Here is a 20,627-nt window from a genome sequence, read left to right on the forward strand (position 1 = left end):
GCGAGGTAGCGTTAAGAACAGAGGACTGGGCCTTTGAGGGAATATCCTCACCTGGCCCTCTTCTCTGTTCCCTCTTTTGAAAAAAAAAAAAGAAAGAAAAAAAAAAAAAAAAACGAGAGGGGAGGATTTCCAGCCCCCCGCTCCCTTCCCTTTTAGTCGCCTTCTACGACACGCAGGGAATACGTGGGAAGTATTCTTTCTCCCCTATATATATATATATATATATATATATATATATATATATATATATATATATATATATATATATTTTTTTTTATACTTTGTCGCTGTCTCCCGCGTTTGCGAGGTAGCGCAAGGAAAGAGATGAAAGAAATGGCCCAACCCACCCCCATACACATGTATATACATACGTCCACACACGCAAATATACATACCTACACAGCTTTCCATGGTTTACCCCAGACGCTTCACATGCCTTGAATCAATCCACTGACAGCACGTCAACCCCGGTATACCACATCGCTCCAATTCACTCTATTCCTTGCCCTCCTTTCACCCTCCTGCATGTTCAGGCCCCGATCACACAAAATCTTTTTCACTCCATCTTTCCACCTCCAATTTGGTCTCCCTCTTCTCCTCGTTCCCTCCACCTCCGACACATATATTCTCTTGGTCAATCTTTCCTCACTCATTCTCTCCATGTGCCCAAACCATTTCAAAACACCCTCTTCTGCTCTCTCAACCACGCTCTTTTTATTTCCACACATCTCTCTTACCCTTACGTTACTTACTCGATCAAACCACCTCACACCACACATTGTCCTCAAACATCTCATTTCCAGCACATCCATCCTCCTGCGCACAACTCTATCCATAGCCGACGACTCGCAACCATACAACATTGTTGGAACCACTATTCCTTCAAACATACCCATTTTTGCTTTCCGAGATAATGTTCTCGACTTCCACACATTCTTCAAGGCTCCCAGAATTTTCGCCCCCTCCCCCACCCTATGATTCACTTCCGCTTCCATGGTTCCATCTGCTGCCAGATCCACTCCCAGATATCTAAAACACTTTACTTCCTCTAGTTTTTCTCCATTCAAACTTACCTCCCAATTGACTTGACCCTCAACCCTACTGTACCTAATAACCTTGCTCTTATTCACATTTACTCTTAACTTTCTTCTTTCACACTCTTTACCAAACTCAGTCACCAGCTTCTGCAGTTTCTCACATGAATCAGCCACCAGCGCTGTATCATCAGCGAACAACAACTGACTCACTTCCCAAGCTCTCTCATCCACAACAGACTGCATACTTGCCCCTCTTTCCAAAACTCTTGCATTCACCTCCCTAACAACCCCATCCATAAATAAATTAAACAACCATGGAGACATCACACACCCCTGCCTACATTCACTGAGAAACAATCACTTTCCTCTCTTCCTACACGTACACTTGCCTTACATCCTCGATAAAAACTTTTCACTGCTTCTAACAACTTGCCTTCCACACCATATATTCTTAGTACCTTCCACAGAGCATCTCTATCAACTCTATCATATGCCTTCTCCAGATCCATAAATGCTACATACAAATCCATTTGCTTTTCTAAGTATTTCTCACATACATTCTTCAAAGCAAACACCTGATCCACACATCCTCTACCACTTCTGAAACCACACTGCTCTTCCCCAATCTAATGCTCTGTACATGCCTTCACCCTCTCAATCAATACCCTCCCATATAATTTACCAGGAATACTCAACAAACTTATACCTCTGTAATTTGAGCACTCACTCTTATCCCCTTTGCCTTTGTACAATGGCACTATGCAAGCATTCCGCAAATCCTCAGGCACCTCACCATGAATCATACATACATTAAATAACCTTACCAACCAGTCAACAATACAGTCACCCCCTTTTTTAATAAATTCCACTGCAACACCATCCAAACCTGCTGCCTTGCCGGCTTTCATCTTCCTCAAAGCTTTTACTACCTCTTCTCTGTTCACCAAATCATTTTCCCTACCCTCTCACTTTGCACACCACCTCGACCAAAACACCCTATATCTGCCACTCTATCATCAAACACATTCAACAAACCTTCAAAATACTCTCTCCATCTCCTTCTCACATCACCACTACTTGTTATCACCTCCCCATTTGCCCCCTTCACTTTAGTTCCCATTTGCTCCCTTGTCTTATGCACTTTATTTACCTCCTTCCAAAACATCTTTTTATTCTCCCTAAAATTTAATGATACTCTCTCACCCCAACTCTCATTTGCCCTCTTTTTCACCTCTTGCACCTTTCTCTTGACCTCTGCCTCTATCTTTTATACATCTCCCACTCATTTGCATTTTTTCCCTGCAAAAATCGTCCAAATGCCTCTCTCTTCTCTTTCACTAATAATCTTACTTCTTCATCCCACCACTCACTACCCTTTCTAATCAACCCACCTCCCACGCTTCTCATGCCACAAGCATCTTTTGCGCAAGCCATCACTGCTACCCTAAATACATCCCATTCCTCCCCCACTCCCCTTACCTCCTTTGTTCTCACCTTTTTCCATTCTGTACTCAGTCTCTCCTGGTACTTCATCACACAAGCTCACTTACTCTCACCACCCTCTTCACCCCAACATTCTCTCTTCTTTTCTGAAAACCCCTACAAATCTTCACCTTCGCCTCCACAAGATAATGATCAGATATCCCTCCAGTTGCACCTCTCAGCACATTAACATCCAAAAGTCTCTCTTTCGCGCGCTTGTCAATTAACACGTAATCCAATAACGCTCTCTAGCCATCTCTCCTACTTACATACGTATACTTATGTATATCTCGCGTTTTAAACCAGGTATTCCCAATCATCAGTCCTTTTTCAGTACATAAATCTACAAGCTCTTCACCATTTCCATTTACAACACTGAACACCCCATGTATACCAATTATTCCCTCAACTGCCACATTACTCACCTTTGCATTCAAATCACCCATCACTATATCCCATTCTTGTGCATCTAAACCACTAACACACTCATTCAGCTGCTCCCAAAACACTTGCCTCTCATGATCTTTCTTCTCATGCCCAGGTGCATATGCACCAATAATCACACATCTCTCCACCAACTTACAGTTTTACCCATATTAATCTAGAATTTACTTTCTTACATTCTATCACATACTCCCACAACTCCTGTTTCAGGAGTACTGCTACTCCTTCCCTTGCTCTTGTCCTCTCACTAACCCCTGACTTTACTCCCAAGACATTCCCAAACCACTCTTCCCCTTTACCCTTGAGCTTCGTTTCACTCAGAGCCAAAACATCCAGGATCCTTTCCTCAAACATACTACCTCTCTTTTTTCTCATCTTGGTTACATCCACACACGTTTAGACACCCCAATCTGAGCCTTCGAGGAGGATGAGCACTCCCCGCGTGACTCCTTCTGTTTCCCATTTTAGAAAGTTAAAATACAAGGATATATATATATATATATATATATATATATATATATATATATATAAATATATATGGAAGCGGAAGTGAATCATAGGGTGGGGGAGGGGGCGAAAATCCTGGGAGCCTTGAAGAATGTCTGGAAGTCGAGAACATTATCTCGGAAAGCAAAAATGGGTATTTTTGAAGGAATAGTGGTTCCAACAATGTTGTATGTTGCGAGGCGTGGGCTATGGATAGAGTTGTGTGCAAGAGGGTGGATGTACTGGAAATGAGATGTTTGAGGACAATGTGTGGTGTGAGGTGGTTTGATCGAGTAAGTAATGTAAGGGTTAGAGAGATGTGTAGAAATAAAAAGAGCGTGGTTGAGAGAGCAGAAGAGGGTGTTTTGAAATGGTTTGGGCACATGGAGAGAATGAGTGAGGAAAGATTGACCAAGAAGATATATGTGTCGGAGGTGGAGGGAACGAGGAGAAGTGGGAGACTAAATTGGAGGTGGAAAGATGGAGTGAAAAAGATTTTGAGTGATCGGGGCCTGAACATGCAGGAGGGTGAAAGGCGGGCAAGGAATAGAGTGAATTGGATCGATGTGGTATACCGGGGTTGACGTGCTGTCAGTGGATTTAATCAGGGCATGTGTAGCGTCTGGGGTAAACCATGGAAAGCTGTGTGGGGCCTGGATGTGGAAAGGGAGCTGTGGTTTCGGGCATTATTGCATGACAGCTAGAGACTGAGTGTGAACGAATGGGGCCTTTGTTGTCTTTTCCTAGCGCTACCCCGCACACATGAGGGGGGAGGGGGATGGTATTCCATGTGTGGCGAGGTGGCGATGGGAATGAATAAAGGCAGACAGTGTGAATTGTGTGCATGGGTATATATGCATGTGTCTGTGTGTGTATATATATGTGTACATTGAGATATATAGGTATGTATATTTGTGTGTGTGGACGTGTGTGTATATACATGTGTATGGGGGTGGGTTGGGCCATTTCTTTCGTCTGTTTCCTTGCGCTACCTCGCAAACGCGGGAGACAGCGACAAAGCAAAATATATATATATATATATATATATATATATATATATATATATATATATATATATATATATACATATATATATATATATATATATATATATATATATATATATATATATATATATATATATATATATATATATATATATATGTATCTTTTTTTCTTCCTTTCAAACTATTCGCCATTTCCCGTGTTTGCGAGGTAGTGTTAAGAATAGAGGACTGGGCCTTTGAGGGAATATTCTCACCTGGCCCCTTCTCTGTTCCTCCTTTTGGAGAAAAAAAAAATAAAACGAGGATTTGCAGCTCCCCACTCCCTCCCCTTATAGTCGCCTTGTACAACACGCAGGGAATATGTGGGAAGAATTCTTTCTCCCCTGTCCCTTATATATATATATATATATATATATATATATATATATATATATATATATATATATATATATATATATATATATACATATATATATATATATATATATATATATATATATATATATATATATATATATATATATATATATATATATATTACCTCGGGAAAGAGGAGAAAGAATACTTCTCATGCATTCCTCACGTGTCATAGAAGGAGACTAAAGGGGACAGGAGTGGGTGGCTAGAAACCCTCCACTTCTTGTATTTTAAGTTTCTACAAGGGGAAACAGAAGAAGGGGTCACGTGGGGAGTGCTCATCCACCTCGATGGCTCAGATTGGGGTGTCTAAATGTGTGTGGATGTAACCAAGATGAGAAAATAGGAGAGATAGGTAGTATGTTTGAGGAAAGGAACCTGGATCCTTCGGCTCTGAGTGAAACAAAGCTCAAGTAAAGGGGAAGAGTGGTTTGGGAATGTTTTGGAAGTAAAGTCGGGGTTGGTGAGAGGACAAAAGCAAGGGAAGGAGTAGCACTACACCTGAAACAGGAATGGTGGGAGTATGTGACAGAGTGTAAGAAAGTAAACTCTAGACTGATATGGGTAAACTGAAAGTTGATGGAGAGAGATGGGTGATTATTGGTGCATAATGCACCTTGGCATGAGAAGAAAGATCAGGAGAGGCAAGTGTTTTGGGAGCAGCTGTGTGAGTGTGTTAGTAGTTTTGATGCACTAGACCGTGTTATAGTGATGGGGGATTTGAATGCAAAGGTGAGTAATGTGGCAGTTGAGGGAATAATTGGTGTACATGGGGTGTTCAGTGTTGCAAATGGAAATGGTGAAGAGCTTGTAGATTTATGTGCTGGAAAAGGATTGGTGATTGGGAATACCTGGTTTAAAAAGAGAGATATACATAAGTATACATATATGTAAGTAGGAGAGATGGCTAGAGAGCGTTATTGGATTACGTGTTAATTGATAGGCGCGTGAAAGAGAGACTTTTGGATGTTAATGTGCTGAGGGGTGCAACTGGAAGGATGTCTGATCATTATCTTGTGGAGACGAAGGTGAAGATATGTAGAGGTTTTCAGAAAAGAAGAGAGACTGTTGGGGTGAAGAGAGTAATGAGAGTAAGTGAGCTTGGGAAGGAGACTTGTGTGAGGAAGTACCAGGAGAGGCTGAGTACAGAATGGAAAAAGGTGAGAACAAAGGACGTAAGGGGAGAGGGGGAGGAATGAGATGTATTTAGGGAAGCAGTGATGGCTTGCTGTGGCATGAGAAGTGTGGGAGGTGGGGAGATTAGAAAGGGTAGTGAGTGGTGGGATGAAGAAGTAAGATTATTAGTGAAAGAGAAGAGAGAGGCATTTGGACGATTTTTGCGGGGAAATTATGCAAATGAGTGGGAGATGTATAAAAGAAAAAGAGGCAGGAGGTCAAGAGAAAGGTGCAAGAGGTGAAAAAAAGGGCAAATGAGAGTTGGGGTGAGAGAGTATCATTAAATTTTAGGGAGAATAAAAAGATGTTTTAGAAGGAGGTAAATAAAGTGCGTAAGACAAAGGAGCAAATGGGAACATCAGTGAAGGGGGCTAATGGGGAGGTGATAACAAGTAGTGGTGATGTGAGGAGATGGAGTGAGTATTTTGAAGGTTTGTTGAATGTGTTTGATGATAGAGTGGCAGATATAGGGTGTTTTGGTTGAGGTGATGTGCAAAGTGAGAGGGTTAGGGAGAATGATTTGGTAAACAGAGAAGAGGTAGTAAAAGCTTTGCAGAAGATGAAAGCCGGCAAGGCAGCAGGTTTGGATGGTATTGCAGTGGAATTTACCAACTTTATTGTTGACTGGTTGGTGAAGTTATCTAATGTATGTATGACTCATGGTGAGGTGCCCGAGAATTGGCAGAATGCTTGCATAGTGCCATTGTACAAAGGCAAAGGGGATAAAAGTGAGTGCTCACATTACAGACCCCACAAAACTTTCCATGGTTTACCCCAGACGCTTCACATGCCCTGGTTCAACCCATTGACAGCACGTCGACCCCGGTAAACCACATCGTTCAAATTCACTCTATTCCTTGCACGCCTTTCGCCCTCTTTCATGTTCAGGACCCGATCACTCAAAATCTTTTTCACTCCATCATTCCACCTCCAATTGGGTCTCCCACTTCTCCTCATTCCGTCCACCTCTGAAACATGTATCCTCTTTGTCAATCTTTCCTCACTCATTGTCTTTATGTGACCAAACCATTTCAATACACCCTCTTCTGCTCTCTCATCCACACTCTTTTTATTACCACACATCTCTCTTACCCATTCATTACTTACTCGATCAAACCTCCTCACACCACATATTGTCCTGAAACATCTCATTTCCAATACATCCACCCTCTTATAGACCACGGCTCGCAACCATATAAAATTGTTGGAGCCACTATTCCTTCAAACATAACCATTTTTGCTTTCCAAGATAAAGGCGAGAAAACCATTTTTGCTTTCCAAGATAATGTTCTCGCCTTCCACACATTTTTAAACTCTCCCAGAACTTTCGCCCGCTCCCCCACCCTTTGAATCACTTCTGCTTCCATATTACCATCTGCTGCCAAATCCTCGCCTAGATATCTAAAACACTTCACTTCCTCCAGTTTTTTTCCATTCAAACTTACCTCCAAATTGACTTGTCCCTCAACCCTCTTGTACCTAATAATCTTGCTCTTATTCAGATTTACTGTCAGCTTTCTTCCTGTCACACACTTTCCCAAACTCAGTCACTAGCTTTTGCAGTTTCTCACCCGAATCAGCCAGCAGCACTTTATCATCAGTCAACAGCAACTGACTCACTTCTTAAGCCCTCTCATCCACAACAGACTGCATACTTGCCCCTCTCTCCAAAACTCTAGCATTCACTTCCCTAACAACCCCATCCAGAAACAAATTAAACAACCATGGAGACGTCACACACCCCTGCCGCAAATCGACATTCAATGAGGACCAATCATTTTCCTCTATTCCTTTACCTACACATGCCTTACATCCTCGATAAAAACTTTTCAACCCCTTTAGGAACGTGTCCCCCACACCATATACTTTTAATACCTTCCACAGAGCATCTCTATTAATTCTATCATATGCCTTCTCAAGATCCATAAATGCTACATGCAAATCCATTTGTTTTTCTAAGTATTTCTCACATACATTCTTCAAAGCAAACACCTGATCCGCACATCCTCTACCACTTCTGAAACCACACTACTCTTCCCCAATCTGATGTTCCGTATATGCCTTCACCCTCTCAATGAATACCCTCGCATATAATTTCCCAGGAATACTCAACAAACATATACCTCTGTAATTTGAACACTTACCTTTATCCCCCTTGCCTTTGTACAATGGCACTATGCATGCATTTTGCCAGTCCTCAGGCATTTCACCATGAGCCATACATACATTGAATATCCTCACCAACTAGTCAACAACACAGTCACCCCTTTTTAGTAAATTCCACTGCGATACCATCCTTGCCAGTTTTCATCTTCCGCAAAGCTTTTACTACCTCTTCTCTGTTTACCAAATCATTCTCCCTGACCCACCTTATTTTGCACACCACCTCAACCAAAACACCCTATATCTGCTACTCTATCATCTAACACAGTCAACAAACCTTCAACATACGCACTTCATCTCCTTCGTACATCACCACTAATTGTTATTACCTCCTCATTAGCCCCCTTCATCGATGTTCCCATTTGTTCTCTTGTCTTACGCACTTTATTTTCCTCCTTCCAAAACCTCTTTTTATCGTACCTAAAATTTAATGATACTCTCACCTCAACTCTCATTTGCCCTCTTTTTCACCTCTTGCACCTTTCTCTTGACCTCCTGCCTCCTTATTTGATACATCTCCCAGTTATTTGGACTATTTCCCAGCAAAAATCGTCCAAATGCCCCTCCCTTCTCTTTCACTAATAATCTTACTTCTTCCTCCCACCACTCATTACCTTTTCTAATCTGCCCACCTCCCTCGCTTCTAATGCCACAAACATCACTGCTTCCCTTAATACATCCCATTCCTCCCCCCACTCCCCTTATGTCCTTTTCTCTCACGTTTTTCCATTTTGCACTGAGTCTCTCCTGGTACTTCCTCACACAAGTCTTCTTCCCAGGTTCACTTACTCTCATCACTCTCTTCACCCCAACAGTCTCTCTTCTTTTCTGAAAACCTCTACAAATCTTCATCTTAGCCTCCACAAGATAATGATCAGACATCCCTCCAGTTGCACCTCTCAGCACATTAACATTTAAAAGTCTCTCTTCCACACATGTATCAATTAACACATAATCCAATAACGCTCTCTGGCCATCTCTCCTACTTACATACATATACTTATGTATATCTCTCTTTTTGAACCAAGTTTTCCCAATCACCAGTGCTTTTTCAGCACACAAATCTACAAGCTCTTCACCATTTCCATTTACAGCATTGGACACCCCATGTACACCAATTAGTCCCTCAACTGCCACATTACTTACCTTTGCATTCAAATCACCCATCACTATAACCCGGCCTCGTGCATCAAAATTGCTAACACACTCACTCAACTGCTCCCAAAAACTAGCGTCTCATGATTTTTCTTCTCATGCCCAGGTGTAGGGGGATGTTGGATGGAAGAGTAGGCAGCTACTAATATGCAAGGGTATATATTGTGATTGTCCCAGACCCATACAGAAATAGTTTCTTTGGAAATCTGACAGCTGAAAATTTCACAAGCCATTTTACTTATGGTCAATTTTCTTATGATGAAAAGGAAAATTGAAATCTAAATATACAAACGAAGAAACTAGGATACCTTTGTTCTACTTTAGTTTCAATATGGCTTGCTGTCTACAGTTCTCTTGTATTACAATAGCATTCCTCAGGTTGAAATGTTATAATCCCTTCCTGACCTGCAGCATGTTATAACCCTTTCCTGAACCGCAGAATGTTGTAACTCCTTCCTGAACCACAGAAAGTTATAAACCCTTCCTGACCTGAAGAATGTTATAGCCCCTTCCTGAACTGCAGAATGTTATAACCCCTTCCTGAACTGCAGAATGTTGTAACCCCCTCCTGAACTGCAGAATGTTGTAACCCCTTCCTGACCTGCAGAATGTTATAACCCCTTCCTGACCTGCAGAATGTTATAAATCCCTTCCCATCTCTAGAATCTTATAACCCTTTCCTGACCTGCAGAATGTTATAACCCCTTCCTGACCCGCAGAATGCCAAATGGAGGAGCCGCTTGGCGACTTCGAGAGGAGGCTACTCAAGGGGCCGGTACCAGTTATGGTCCAACAAGGTATGATTCGCAAATCATGTTTATTACCAAAACTGGGTGGCGTAGGAGGCCTGAGTTAGCCATGGTCAGCCATGACCATGGACGGGCTGTAACATGCTTGTCACAGAAGCAGGCAGCAATAGTACTTACTGCAAATGACATGTTCTTATTAACAAAGAATTTTCCAAGCTTTACACAAACTTTGTGTATACAGATGCCCTAGTTAGTCAGCCAGCAGTTAGTGACACTGTCATGTGCCAGAATTTACAATGAACAATAGAGGATAAAGAAAGGGTCATTCTGAGGATTTCAATCTCCCAGAAATCAACAGGCAAACTATCTCAGTTGCAGAAGGTGAATCTGCTAGACTTATCAGCTTTGTCTGAGACAATTTTCGATAGTGAACCGCCATAGAGCTGACAAGGAATGCTAATATATTTGGTGAGCATCTAGGCACTTGTGACCATGACACGTTTAGCTTCGATGTAAAAATCAAAACCGAGACCCCTAAGATCAGTATTATTACCCCTGATTTTGAAAGAGTCTCACCCTTTTTGGTCCATACCCAGAAGAATTATGGGCCAGTTTTAAGCATCAGTTTATGCACCAAAACATTCATTCCCATGCACGAAAGAAACAATAAAACTAACAGCAGGTCTGAATGGTACTCCTTAGATATTGCACGAGCTATACAGTGCAATGATAAACTCTACAAGCTTTAAGAAGTCAGATAATGACCCATATATTGCAAAGCAATAAAACAGTTAGGCGAGACGTGAAAAGACTTATCAAGCAAGCAAAGAGAGAAACTGAAGCGTGTACTGCACCAGATGGTGACATAGATCCTAAAAGATTTTGTAGATATATAAATAATAAAAAACATATATGGTAACTTTAGTAAACGAAGATGAGGAACCTATTGTGGATGTTAAAAGCATAGTAACAATCCTGAAATTTTTTTGTTTTTGTTTTCACACTAGCAAGGAGCGACACTGTTAGAGAAGTACTAACTCTGACAAGTTGAGGTCTTATAATAAAGTCCAGGGTTTGATTGACTTTATCCTTTATTCAAAAATGTCAAACATGAAAATGCCGAACTATATTTTCATTAATTCTCCCCAGGATGGAATAATTCCGCAGGACTGGAAAGTGGTAACGTCACTCCTATATTCAAAAAGGGAAGACGTGAAATGCCTGGCAATTACCATCCTATTCACCTCACATCAGTTACATATGAAAACTTCTGAAGTCGATTATCAGATAAAAGCAAAGCCTAGTTAGAACAAAACTACACAGTATGGTTTTAGAAGGCACACACCATGCCACAAATTTCATCATGAGCTAATCAGTACTCACGGCAGGACAAAAGCAATAGATTATATATTTCTGGACTTCCAAAAAGCATTCGACAAAGTCCCCCATGTTGAACTGATGCATAAAGGCTGGGCCTTGGGGATTACTGGTTGCATAAGAAGCTTGATAGAATCCTTTTAACATTATAGGAGGCACAGAGTTGCAATGAATGGTGAATCATTACTTGGATCACCTGTTACTTAACATTAGAGTTTCCCAGGGATCAGTCCTTTAGCCTATATATTTCATCATTTACAGTGATGATATTAATTTTTTCCATACTATTTGCCATTTCCCACAATAGTGAGGTAGTATTAAGAACAGAAGACTGAGCCTTTGAGGGAATATCTTCACTTGGCCCCTTTCTCTGTTCCTCTTTTAAATTGAAAAAAAAAAAAAGAGAGGGAAGGATTTCCAGCTCCCTGCTCCCTCCCCTTTTAGTTGCCTTCTATGACATGCAGGGAAAACATGGGAGGCATTCTTTCTGCCCTATCCCCAGGGATAATTTTGAGTGATTGGGGCCTGAACATACAAGAGTGTGAAAGGCGTGCAAGGGATAAAGTGAATTGGAACAATGTGGTATACTGGGGTCAACATGCTGTCAATGGATTGAACCAGGGCACGCAAAGCGTCTGGGGTAAAACATGGAAAGCTCTGCGGGGCCGGGACGTGGAAAGGGAGCTGCGGCTTCGGCGCACCACACATGACAGCTAGAGTGTCTTGTCCCTTCCTAGCGCTACCTCGCACGCACGCGGGGGGAAGGGGGTGTCATTTCATGTGTAGCGGGTGGTGGAGGGAATGGATGAAGGCAGCATGTATGAATATGTGCATGTATATATATGTATATGTCTGTGTATATATATGTACATGTTGAAATATATAGGTACATATATGTGCGTGTGTGGGCACCTATGATATTGATGTAAGGCTGAATAACTCAGTGTCCAAATTTGCAAATGAAACAAAGATCAGCAATGAAGAAGATAGAGTAGAATTAAAAGGGAATTTAGACAAAATCGCTGAACGGCCTAGAGAGTGGCAAATGCCATTTAACGTCAATAAATGTCAGATGTTACAAGTAGGAAACCTCAACAAAAAATGCTATGAACCAATGGGTCACAAGATAAAGGATACCACTTGTGTGAGGTATGGGTCACTGTCTCCACAACTCCAAATTCTCCCACCATTGTAATGAAGCTGCCAAGAAAGCAGATAGAATGTTAGGATTTATTAACAGAAGTCTTGCATATAAAAGCAAAGGTTGTAATATTGCCATTATACCAATGCCCAGTTAGACCATACCTAAAATATGTGGTCGAACAGTGCAGCGAAGATCAACTAAACTGATTCCTTCCTTGCATAACAAAACATGCAAGCACTAATTGCAAGAAATAAGCAGGCATCTGAGGTAAATTAGGGAATGTTTTGATATTTTAAAGGATTCAACAATGACGACGTCATAAGTTTCCTTACGAGAGCACCAAAACTTAAGAGGTCACCAAGTTAATCTGGACTGTACAAAATATTCAACGAAACAGCAGCAATCAAATGTACAGCCACTTGAAAACTGCCTTCAATACTGAGCTTTAGCGTAAAATCTAGTCCAGATTCTGAAGTACATACACACAAATATGGGGCTTCTGTGCTGTGGTTCTGCCACAAAAAAAAGAGAAAACAATAATGCAAACACACAAAGAGTTGATATATATATATATATATATATATATATATATATATATAACAAGTAGTGGTGATGTGAGAAGGAGATGGAGTGAGTATTTTGAAGGTTTGTTGAATGTGTATGATGATAGAGTGGCAGATATAGGGTGTTTTGGTCGAGGTGGTGTGCAAAGTGAGAGGGTTAGGGAAAATGATTTGGTAAACAGAGAAGAGGTAGTGAAAGCTTTGCGGAAGATGAAAGCCGGCAAGGCAGCAGGTTTGGATGGTATTGCAGTGGAATTTATTAAAAAAGGGGGTGACTGTATTGTTGACTGGTTGGTAAGGTTATTTAATGTATGTATGACTCATGGTGAGGTGCCTGAGGATTGGCGGAATGCGTGCATAGTGCCATTGTACAAAGGCAAAGGGGATAAGAGTGAGTGCTCAAATTACAGAGGTATAAGTTTGTTGAGTATTCCTGGTAAATTATATGGGAGGGTATTGATTGAGAGGGTGAAGGCATGTACAGAGCATCAGATTGGGGAAGAGCAGTGTGGTTTCAGAAGTGGTAGAGGATGTGTGGATCAGGTGTTTGCTTTGAAGAATGTATGTGAGAAATACTTAGAAAAGCAAATGGATTTGTATGTAGCATTTATGGATCTGGAGAAGGCATATGATAGAGTTGATAGAGATGCTCTGTGGAAGGTATTAAGAATATATGGTGTGGGAGGAAAGTTGTTAGAAGCAGTGAAAAGTTTTTATCGAGGATGTAAGGCATGTGTACGTGTAGGAAGAGAGGAAAGTGATTGGTTCTCAGTGAATGTAGGTTTGCGGCAGGGGTGTGTGATGTCTCCATGGTTGTTTAATTTGTTTATGGATGGGGTTGTTAGGGAGGTAAATGCAAGAGTTTTGGAAAGAGGGGCAAGTATGAAGTCTGTTGGGGATCAGAGAGCTTGGGAAGTGAGTCAGTTGTTGTTCGCTGATGATACAGCGCCTCCCACACCATATATTCTTAATACCTTCCACAGAGCATCTCTATCAACTCTATCATATGCCTTCTCCAGATCCATAAATGCTACATACAAATCCATTTGCTTTTCTAAGTATTTCTCACATACATTCTTCAAAGCAAACACCTGATCCACACATCCTCTACCACTTCTGAAACCACACTGCTCTTCCCCAATCTGATGCTCTGTACATGCCTTCACCCTCTCATTCAATATCCTCCCATATAATTTACCAGGAATACTCAACAAACTTATACCTCTGTAATTTGAGCACTCACTCTTATCCCCTTTGCCTTTGTACAATGGCACTATGCACGCATTCCGCCAATCCTCAGGCACCTCACCATGAGTCATACATACATTAAATAACCTTACCAACCAGTCAACAATACAGTCACCCCCTTTTTTAATAAATTCCACTGCAATACCATCCAAACCTGCTGCCTTGCCGGCTTTCATCTTCCGCAAAGCTTTTACTACCTCTTCTCTGTTTACCAAATCATTTTCCCTAACCCTCTCACTTTGCACACCACCTCGACCAAAACACCCTAGATCTGCCACTCTATCATGAAACACATTCAACAAACCTTCAAAATACTCACTCCATCTCCTTCTCACATCACCACTACTTGTTATCACCTCCCCATTTGCGCCCTTCACTGAAGTTCCCATTTGCTCCCTTGTCTTACGCACTTTATTTACCTCCTTCCAGAACATCTTTTTATTCTCCCCAAAATTTAATGATACTCTCTCACCCCAACTCTCATTTGCCCTCTTTTTCACCTCTTGCACCTCTTTCACCTATATATATATATATATATATATATATATATATATATATATATATATATATATATATATATATATTACATATATATATTTTTTTTTTCATACTATTCGCCATTTCCCGCGTTTGCGAGGTAGCGTTAAGAACAGAGGACTGGGCCTCAGAAGGAAAATCCCCACCTGGCCCCCCTCTCCGTTCCTTCCTTTGGAAAATAAAAAAAAAAACGAGAGGGAAGGATTTCCAGCCACCCACTCCCTCCCCTTTTAGTCGCCTGCTATGACACGCAGGGAATACATGGGAAGCATTCTTTCTCCCCTATCCCCAGGGATAATATATATATATATATATATATCCTCGATAAGGCATGTGTACGTGTAGGAAGAGAGGAAAGTGATTGGTTCTCAGTGAATGTAGGTTTGCGGCAGGGGTGTGTGATGTCTCCATGGTTGTTTAATTTGTTTATGGATGGGGTTGTTAGGGAGGTAAATGCAAGAGTTTTGGAAAGAGGGGCAAGTATGAAGTCTGTTGGGGATGAGAGAGCTTGGGAAGTGAGTCAGTTGTTGTTCGCTGATGATACAGCGCTGGTGGCTGATTCATGTGAGAAACTGCAGAAGCTGGTGACTGAGTTTGGTAAAGTGTGTGGAAGAAGAAAGTTAAGAGTAAATGTGAATAAGAGCAAGGTTATTAGGTACAGTAGGGTTGAAGGTCAAGTCAATTGGGAGGTAAGTTTGAATGGAGAAAAACTGGAGGAAGTAAAGTGTTTTAGATATCTGGGAGTGAATCTGGCAGCGGATGGAACCATGGAAGCGGAAGTGGATCATAGGGTGGGGGAGGGGGCGAAAATTCTGGGGGCCTTGAAGAATGTGTGGAAGTCGAGAACATTATCTCGGAAAGCAAAAATGGGTATGTTTGAAGGAATAGTGGTTCCAACAATGTTGTATGGTTGCGAGGCGTGGGCTATGGATAGAGTTGTGCGCAGGAGGATGGATGTGCTGGAAATGAGATGTTTGAGGACAATGTGTGGTGTGAGGTGGTTTGATCGAGTGAGTAACGTAAGGGTAAGAGAGATGTGTGTAAATAAAAAGAGCGTGGTTGAGAGAGCAGAAGAGGGTGTTTTGAAGTGGTTTGGGCACATGGAGAGAATGAGTGAGGAAAGATTGACCAAGAGGATATATGTGTCGGAGGTGGAGGGAACGAGGAGAAGAGGGAGACCAAATTGGAGGTGGAAAGATGGAGTGAAAAAGATTTTGTGTGATCAGGGCCTGAACATGCAGGAGGGTGAAAGGAGGGCAAGGAATAGAGTGAATTGGAGCGATGTGGTATACCGGGGTTGACGTGCTGTCAGTGGATTGAATCAAGGCATGTGAAGCGTCTGGGGTAAACCATGGAAAGCTGTGTAGGTATGTATATTTGCGTGTGTGGATGTATGTATATACATGTGTATGGGGGGGGTTGGGCCATTTCTTTCGTCTGTTTCCTTGCGCTACCTCGCAAACGCGGGAGACAGCGACAAAGTATAAAAAAAAAAAAAAAAATATATATATATATATATATATATATATATATATATATTATTTATATTATATATATTATATATATATAATTCCCTGGGGATAGGGGAGAAAGAATACTTCCCACGTATTCCCTGCGTGTCGTAGAAGGCGACTAAAAGGGAAGGGAGCGGGGGGCTGGAAATCCTCCCCTCTCGTTTTTTTTTTTCTTTTTTTTTCCAAAAGAAGGAACAGAGACGAGGGCCAGGTGAGGATATTCCCTCAAAGGCCCAGTCCTCTGTTCTTAACGCTACCTCGCTATCGCGGGAAATGGCGAATAGTATGAAAAAAAAAAATATATATATATATATATATATATATATATATATATATATATATATATATATATATATATATATATATATATAAATAAATAAATAAATAGATATAAATATATATAGGGGAGAAAAAATACTTCCCACGTATTCCCTGCATGTCGTAGAAGGCGACTAAAAGGGAAGGGAGCGGGGGGCTGGAAATCCTCCCCTCTCATTTTTTTTTTAAATTTTCGAAAAGAAGGAACAGAGAAGGGGGCCATATGAGGATATTCCCTCAAAGGCCCAGTCCTCTGTTCTTAACGCTACCTCGCTAATGCGGGAAATGGCGAATAGTATGAAAAAAAAAAAAAAAATATATATATACATATATATATATATATATATATATATATATATATATATATATTCTTTCTTTTCTTTTGTACTATTCGCCATTTCCCGCAATAGCGAGGTAGCGTTAAGAACAGAGGACTGGTCCTTTGAGAGAATATCCTCACCTGGCCCCCTTCTCTGTTCCTTCTTTTGGAAAATTGAAAAAAAAACGAGAGGGGAGGATTTCCAGCAACCCGCTCCCTCCCCTTTTAGTCGCCTTCTACGACACGCAGGGAATACGTGGGAAGCATTCTTTCTCCCCTATCCCCAGGGATATATATATATATATATATATATATATATATATATATATATATATATATATTTTATCTATTTATTTATTTTGCTTTGTCGCTGTCTCCCGCGTTTGCGAGGTGGTGCAATGAAACAGACGAAAGAAAATGGCCCAACCCACCCCCATACCCATGTATATACATACATGTCCACCCACACAAATATACATACCTATACATCTCAATATATATATATATATATATATATATATATATATATATATATATATATATATATATATATATATATATATATATATCTTACTTCTTCATTTCACCACTCACTACCTTTTCTAATCAACCCACCTCCCACTCTTCTCATGCCACAAGCATCTTTTGCGCAATCCATCTCTGATTCCCTAAATACATCCCATTCCTCCCCCACTCCCCTTACTTCCATTGTTCTCACCTTTTTCCATTCTGTACTCAGTCTCTCCTGGTACTTCCTCACACAAGTCTCCTTCCCAAGCTCACTTACTCTCACCACCCTCTCCCCCCCAACATTCACTCTTCTTTTCTGAAAACCCATACAAATCTTCACCTTAGCCTCCACAAGATAATGATCAGACATCCCTCCAGTTGCACCTCTCAGCACATTAACATCCAAAAGTCTCTCTTTCGCGCACCTGTCAACTAACACGCAATCCAATAACGCTCTCTGGCCATCTCTCCTACTTACATACGTATACTTATGTATATCTCGTTTTTTAAACCAGGTATTCCCAATCACCAGTCCTTTTTCAGCACATAAATCTACAAGCTCTTCACCATTTCCATTTACAACACTGAACACTCCATGTATACCAATTATTCCCTCAACTGCCACATTACTCACATTTGCATTCAAATCACCCATCACTATAACCCGGTCTCGTGCATCAAAACCACTAACACACTCATTCAGCTGCTCCCAAAACACTTGCCTCTCATGATCTTTCTTCTCATGCCCAGGTGCATATGCACCAATAATCACCCATCTCTCTCCATCAACTTTTAGGCATTTGGACGATTTTTGCAGGGAAAAAATGCAATTGAGTGGGAGATGTATAAAAGAAAGAGACAGGAGGTCAAGAGAAAGGTGCAAGAGGTGAAAAAGAGGGCAAATGAGAGTTGGAGTGAGAGAGTATCATTAAATTTTAGGGAGAATAAAAAAAAGATGTTCTGGAAGGAGGTAAATAAAGTGCGTAAGACAAGGGAGCAAATGGGAACTTCAGTGAAGGGCACAAATGGGGAGGTGATAACAAGTAGTGGTGATGTGAGAAGGAGATGGAGTGAGTATTTTGAAGGTTTGTTGAATGTGTTTCATGATAGAGTGGCAGATATAGGGTGTTTTGGTTGAGGTGGTGTGCAAAGTGAGAGGGTTAGGGAAAATGACTTGGTAAACAGAGAAGAGGTAGTAAAAGCTTTGCGGAAGATGAAAGCCGGCAAGGCAGCAGGTTTTGGCTGGTATTGCAGTGGAATTTATTAAAAAAGGGGGTGACTGTACTGTTCACTGGTTGGTAAGGTTATTTAATGTATGTATGACTCATGGTGAGTTGCCTGAGGATTGGCGGAATGGGTGCATAGTGCCATCGTACAAAGGCAAAGGGGATAAGAGTGAGTGCTCAAATTACAGAGGTATAAGTTTGTTGAGTATTCCTGGTAAATTATATGGGAGGGTATTGACTGAGAGGGTGAAGGCATGTACAGAGCATTAGATTGGGGAAGAGCAGTGTGGTTTCAGAAGTGGTAGAGGATGTGTGGATCAGGTGTTTGCTTTGAAGAATGTATGTGAGAAATACTTAGAAAAGCAAATGGATTTGTATGTAGCATTTATGGATCTGGAGAAGGCATATGATAGAGTTGATGGAGATGCTCTGTGGAAGGTATTAATAATATATGGCGTGAGAGGCAAGTTGTTAGAAGCAGTGAAAAGTTTTTATCGAGGATGTAAGGCATGTGTACGTGTAGGAAGAGAGGAAAGTGATTGGTTCTCAGTGAATGTAGGTTTGCGGCAGGGGTGTGTGATGTCTCCATGGTTGTTTAATTTGTTTATGGATGGGGTTGTTAGGGAGGTGAATGCAAGAGTTTTGGAAAGAGAGGCAAGTATGAAGTCTGTTGTGGATGAGAGATCTTGGGAAGTGAGTCAGTTGTTGTTCGCTGATGATACAGCACTGGTGGCTGATTCATGTGAGAAACTGCAGAAGCTGGTGACTGAGTTTGGTAAAGTGTGTGAAAGAAGAAAGTTAAGAGTAAATGTGAATAAGAGCAAGGTTATTACATACAGTAGGGTTGAGGGTCAAGTCAATTGGGAGATAAGTTTGAATGGAGGAAAACTGGAGGAAGTGAAGTGTTTTAGATATCTGGGAGTGGATCTGGCAGCGGATGGAACCATGGAAGTGGAAGTGAATCATAGGGTGGGGGAGGGGGTGAAAATCCTGGGAGCCTTGAAGAATGTGTGGAAGTCGAGAACATTATCTTGGAAAGTAAAAATAGGTATGTTTGAAGGAATAGTGGTTCCAACGATGTTGTATGGTTGCGAGGCGTGGGCTATGGATAGAGTTGTGGGCAGGAGGGTGGATGTGCTGGAAATGAGATGTTTGAGGACAATGTGTGGTGTGAGGTGGTTTGATCGAGTAAGTAATGTAAGGGTAAGAGAGATGTGTGGAAATAAAAAGAGTGTGGTTAAGAGAGCAGAAGAGGGTGTTTTGAAATGGTTTGGGCACATGGAGAGAATGAGTGAGGAAAGATTGACCAAGAGGATATATGTGTCGGAGGTGGAGGGAACGAGAAGTGGGAGACCAAACTGGAGGTGGAAAGATGGAGTGAAAAAGATTTTGAGTGATCGGGTCTGAACATGCAGGAGGGTGAAAGGCGGGCAAGGAATAGAGTGAATTGGATCGATGTGGTATACCGGGGTTGACGTGCTGTCGGTGGATTGAATCAGGGCATGTGAAGCGTCTGGGGTAAACCATGGAAAGTTGTGTGGGGCCTGGATGTGGAAAGAGGGCTGTGGTTTTGGGCATTATTGCGTGACAGCTGGAGACTGAGTGTGAACGAATGGGGCCTTAGTTGTCTTTTCCTAGTGCTACCTCGCACACATGAGGGGGGAGGAGGATGGTATTCCATGTGTGGCGAGGTGGCGATGGGAATGAATAGGGGCAGGCAGTGTGAATTGTGTGCATGGGTATATATGTATGTGT

The 20,627-nt window shown here is 41.4% G+C and overlaps 1 protein-coding gene across 2 annotated transcripts in view; it reads left to right on the plus strand.

Annotated features, from left to right (window-relative positions):
• Positions 1 to 20,627, plus strand: part of LOC139754655 (uncharacterized) — a 160,834-nt gene that overhangs the window by 18,253 nt on the left and 121,954 nt on the right. Inside the window, exon 3 of one of the 2 annotated variants that reach the window (XM_071672186.1) lies at positions 10,087 to 10,164. The exons of the other annotated variant lie outside the window; for it this stretch is intronic. Within the exon in view, the coding sequence (XP_071528287.1) occupies positions 10,087 to 10,164 (78 nt within the window). The remainder of the gene's footprint in view (positions 1 to 10,086; positions 10,165 to 20,627) is intronic. 2 annotated transcript variants of the gene reach the window in all.

The sequence above is a fragment of the Panulirus ornatus genome, chromosome 17 (genome assembly GCF_036320965.1).
Source record: "Panulirus ornatus isolate Po-2019 chromosome 17, ASM3632096v1, whole genome shotgun sequence".
Taxonomy (NCBI): Eukaryota; Metazoa; Arthropoda; class Malacostraca; order Decapoda; family Palinuridae; genus Panulirus; species Panulirus ornatus.